This window comes from Dendroctonus ponderosae, unplaced genomic scaffold, assembly GCF_020466585.1.
Source record: "Dendroctonus ponderosae isolate FM_Combo_2020 unplaced genomic scaffold, Dpon_F_20191213v2 Dpon_F_20191213_4, whole genome shotgun sequence".
Taxonomy (NCBI): Eukaryota; Metazoa; Arthropoda; class Insecta; order Coleoptera; family Curculionidae; genus Dendroctonus; species Dendroctonus ponderosae.
In genome coordinates, this window is record NW_026018611.1 from 740977 (window position 1) to 745279 (window position 4303).

Genomic DNA, 4303 nt, shown 5'->3' on the forward strand with positions numbered 1-4303 from the left:
TGATGGTGGAAAACACCGAAACGTTTTTTAATTGATAAATAGACAATAAATGACTGAAGCCCAGGAATTGAAACACAGTCAGGAAAGTATGTACAATAAAGGTGAATAAACTCACCTGTGCGGAATATTATGATGCATTCTCCTCACAGAGCTCTGGCTCACCTGCCGCTTCTGAGTGGGTGAAGTGGCAATCTGATCCAAAACGGCTTTAGTGCGCGGCGTTAGAATTTCCGATTTGGACTTTTCCATTTTGAGGCCCGGCTTTCCATTGGTGCTGAGCTGCAAAGTGAACCGACCAGTCCTCAAGCTCTCAGCGTCAAGGTGGCGCTAAAACAAGGCTCACCTCACACATAGTGGCCGACTTCAGCTTAACGACTTGTTCCTTGAGCCTTTTGCTCGTTTCCTTCTCTTTGGTCAGCTGCGCCTCCAAGTCGCGATAGTTCAAAGCCCGGGAAATGGGCGGCTGATTTTCCTTCTTCGAACTGCCGAAAATCACCTCGGTTAGGGACTTTTTCTTGTGGGAAAGTTCCTCGATCTATCAGGAAACTTTAGTTAAAATCGGCTGCTTTCTTTCAACGGCTTTACCTTTGACTGCAAATAATCAATCAACTTCAGGTGTTGTCTATCGCGAGCCTCAGCCTTCACCTCTCTTTCCTTGTGGTAGTTCATCTGCTCTTCCAAGGTCACTTCCAGGTCCCGGATTCGCTGCGCAAGAGCTGCAAAAAGGGGGCTTTTCATTTAACTTAATCTCTTGAGGGACTTTGCACGCCTTTACCGGCAATGTTTTTATTCAAGTCCTCCGCCTGGTGAGTGAGGGTGTACTTGGACTCCTTTAAACTCCCGATTTCCGTGATGTGATGGGCGATTTCCTCCTTCAGTTGGTTGTTTTCGGTGGTAAGCTTGCGCACCTGCCGCTCGCAGGATGTGACCAGCACTTCGGTGTTGCTCAATTTGTCTTCGGCGCCCTGAAAGTGATTGATGCAGTTGTTTCTTGAGGGAGTGGTTTCGATTTGAAGCCCTCACCGATAGCTCTTCCGATAGAGTGGCGGAATAACTCTTGTACTCCATGCACTGGTTCTTGTAGTCGGCGCACTCCCTCTCCATGCACTCCAGGTCCTCCTGCAGGCTCTTAATGCGATGTTCCGCAACGGCACGAAGCGACTTCTCCTCGTTAATGTGCCTGCAATGGATGAGGGTTTTGATCGCTTGCGGGATTTTGCGAGAGCGGTTTACCTTTTAGCGGCTTGAGTGTCTTTGCGCGCCTCGCACAAGTCGGAGATGAGTTTCTCAGTGTTGCCGCTCAGCTCCGATTGCTTGGCCTTGCTTAGGGCCAACAGTTTCTCGTACTCGACCACTTGGCCTTCCAGTAAAGTGCAGGCTTCACGCAAGGCCTCCAAGTTCTGCATTTGGGAGTGATTGATTGGCGGTTGCACAGTCGCTCTTCACGTGCCACTTACCACTTTCATTGCGGTCTGTTCGGAGGCGCTTTTCTCCAGGAGTTCGCCCAGATGGGCCTTTTCCTTTTGCAGCTGTTCGACCAGGGAGATGAGCTTGGTTTTTTCCGATTCCTCCTTGTTGCAGCTGAAACACTCCAGTTCTCAAAGCGAGGCAATTTAAGCCTCCGTTGGCTTACCGCAGGTTTGCTGAGGAAAGTTCCGATTGGAGGGCCTCAATCTGGTTGGCCAGCTGGCGATTGGAATCCTCTTTGGTCTTCAGGAAGCCCTTGAGCTCGGCGATGATGGTTTTCTCCTCGTCGGTCTTGCTCTTTTCGTGCTGCAGCTTTTCCTACAAGCCCAACATAGAGGGTTTGACAAGGTGGGGGTGAGTTATATATATAAACCTTTACCTGGAGCATTTTCACATTGTCTTGCGAGCGCATCAGTTCCATGGAAATGTTCTCGTTGATCTCAGAGAGTTCAAGCAGCGCGAGCTCCTGGGCTTTCTTGCTTTGGAGCAGCTGGTTTTCTGAGCGGGTGAGTGTCTCACGCAGTTGTTTCAGCTCGGCCTGCGGACCGGTTAAAACGGATCAGAGATATGGTGATTTTCGAGCAAAAATGAAGAGGAATCCCCAATACTCACGCTTGCTTCCTTGAGCTCGCGCTCCAAAATTCGCTTATCAATTTTACAGTCGGAGAGCTCTTTTTGCATCTTATAGGTTTGCAACTGTTTCTCTCGCAGCTCCTGATTGGCCGCCTGTCCAGTATCGGCCCCGTCCGCGCTGAAAGTACAAGTCAATGAGCCAATCGCAGCCCGGTTGTTGAATACTTGCTTCTTCTTCAAGGTGCGGCATTCCTCGGTTTTCTGCTCCAGCTGCTTTTCCAGGTCGGCGACGCGCTTTTGCAGCTGCGCCATTTTCAGTTTGAGACTCACAGTTTCGGAGTTTAGTTGCTCAAAAGCGTCGCAGTCGCTCTGCAAGCGGCTCGTCTTGTTCTGGAGGTTTTTGAGGGTTTTTTGACTGTCGTCGAACTTCCCGCGAAGCGATTTGATCTCCATTTCGTACTCGTCCAGCTTGTCTGAATCCTGCCGGGAATCGGGGGTTGAATGGGGAAAATCGAGTGGATTTTGGAATGATACCTTTTCAAGCTCGTTCACTTTGCGGCTCAGTTGCTTTACCACAGCTTCATTGTCCTGCAGGGTGTTTTGCAGCTGCACATACTGCGATTTGCTGCGCTTCAGCTTCGCTTGCACGCTCTCCATCTCGAGCGTTTTCCTTTCCATCGCTTCCTGCTGTTGAAGGAGTTCGTTTTGTAGATGGGATGTGTGGGAGATTTCCTCGGTTAGTTTGCTAAAATACGCCGGTTTAGTGGGTTGAGGATGCGAGACGCTTAACTTACTTTTGCAGTTGGGAAATGAGGCTCTGTTTTTCCGCGTTGACCTTCCCCAGGAGGTTTTCCAGGCCCACAACGCTTCGCCTCGTGATGTTTTGCTCGGCCTCCGCAGATTGTCTGGTGTTTTCCTCGATTTTCCTGGCATGATGCAACTGTTCTTCCAGCATCTGATTGGTGTGGCTCAGCTGTTCGATTTTGGACTTGAGTTGGCGAATTTCCAGGTCCAGAGCTTCCACCTTGGATTTCTCGGCCAGCTCCCACTTGAGTTTCGCCCCTTTGATTAGATCCAGCGCTTTTTTCTCCAAACTCATCCGCTCCCTGCGCTCCAGCTCCAGTCGACGCTTTACCGCCTGCAAAAGCCTGATTTAAAAGCCTTTTGCGACTCTTCGCGCGTTGCTTACGGTTGACTCAGCCAGGCTTTCAGCGAGTTGCTGTTCCAGTGAGTCGCGCAGCGCCTCAACGCTGTGCAGTTTGATCGTTGTCTCGTCCAGGCGCTTCTCCACGTTGTCCTTTTCCTGGACGAGATCGCCGCTTTTGGCCAGCGTCATCTTCAGACTGGCCAGTTCGGCTTTGAGGCTGTCCACCAGTCCGGTTTCTTGGATCGAGCGCCTTTTCGAGGCTTGATCAAACGCCGCCGGCTCTTCGTGCGTGAAGCTGAAGCCTGGAGAACGGCGTCAGTCAATTTAGCGTTTATGGTGCGAGAAAATCAAACACTCAGCATGGGTAAACTGGGCAATTAAACAGCAAACAGCGCACAGTTTTAAGTAATAAGCACTGGGAATAATCGCACGAAACGCCACAGATTTGAGAGCCGTCGCAGGGCGATAAGTGGGAATGAATGTGGGAAAGCTGGCAAAAATCCGGGCAAAAACGTTGTTTATTTAGGCGGCGGAAGGTTCAGAACGTTTCACGCGTTGGCGTGCAGTCGAGCTGGGTTTGGGCCCACAATTTATCTACCGGGTCGCTTTGCTGCTCCAATTTTTACGGTGGTTTTCTTGTATCCAGTGGGACCATGAAACTAAACCGAGTCAAAAAAATAGTGAACTCACCAACAAACGGCAAATTTCTCCCGGAAAACTGCGACCTTTTCTTGAAATGCTCCATGCTGGGATGCTTCTTCTTGGCTTGCACGTCGACGAAATTACTGGTGTCCTCCATCGAGCTGATTTTCGGCACATAAGGGGGCACCTGGTCTTTGAGCGTGGCGAATTTGGTCCCTGTGAAGACCGGATGCGCCTGGATTTTGCTCGGTTTCAACCGCGATTTTGCATCAGTGATCAGCGCCTGAAATTCACCGAGCTCAGTCTGCATCCCTTAAAGCCCGTTTACACGCGCAAGCTATCTGAACGATTTGGCTTGCGCAAGCCAGAACTGTGCAGGTGAACTGAACGATTTGGCTTGCGCAAGCCAGATCTGTGCAGATGAACTGAACGATTTGGCTTGCGCAAGCCAGATCTGTGCAGATGAACTGAACG

General features: G+C 50.4%; 3 protein-coding genes across 5 annotated transcripts in view; 1 reads left to right on the forward strand and 2 right to left on the reverse strand.

The window, feature by feature from the left end:
* Positions 1–4303, reverse strand: part of LOC109540038 (carboxypeptidase D) — a gene marked incomplete at both ends in the record, with an annotated part of 86885 nt that overhangs the window by 51905 nt on the left and 30677 nt on the right.
* The window catches only part of LOC109540056 (citron Rho-interacting kinase), a 24891-nt gene that overhangs the window by 19105 nt on the left and 1483 nt on the right, over positions 1–4303 (reverse strand). For 2 of the 3 annotated variants that reach the window (XM_048665806.1, XM_019908219.2), the window contains exons 6-20: positions 3878–4112; positions 3230–3489; positions 2835–3178; positions 2575–2785; positions 2270–2520; positions 2080–2218; positions 1841–2005; positions 1634–1785; positions 1458–1581; positions 1234–1400; positions 1024–1180; positions 776–965; positions 586–716; positions 344–535; positions 116–279 (exon numbers count right to left, since the gene is read on the reverse strand). In XM_048665806.1, coding sequence (XP_048521763.1) covers positions 116–279; positions 344–535; positions 586–716; positions 776–965; positions 1024–1180; positions 1234–1400; positions 1458–1581; positions 1634–1785; positions 1841–2005; positions 2080–2218; positions 2270–2520; positions 2575–2785; positions 2835–3178; positions 3230–3489; positions 3878–4112 — 2882 coding nt within the window. The remainder of the gene's footprint in view (positions 1–115; positions 280–343; positions 536–585; positions 717–775; positions 966–1023; positions 1181–1233; positions 1401–1457; positions 1582–1633; positions 1786–1840; positions 2006–2079; positions 2219–2269; positions 2521–2574; positions 2786–2834; positions 3179–3229; positions 3490–3877; positions 4113–4303) is intronic. The other variant, XM_019908220.2, reaches the window with a different exon arrangement.
* Positions 1–4303, forward strand: part of LOC109540060 (protein LSM12 homolog) — a 12823-nt gene that overhangs the window by 1730 nt on the left and 6790 nt on the right. The window lies entirely within an intron of this gene.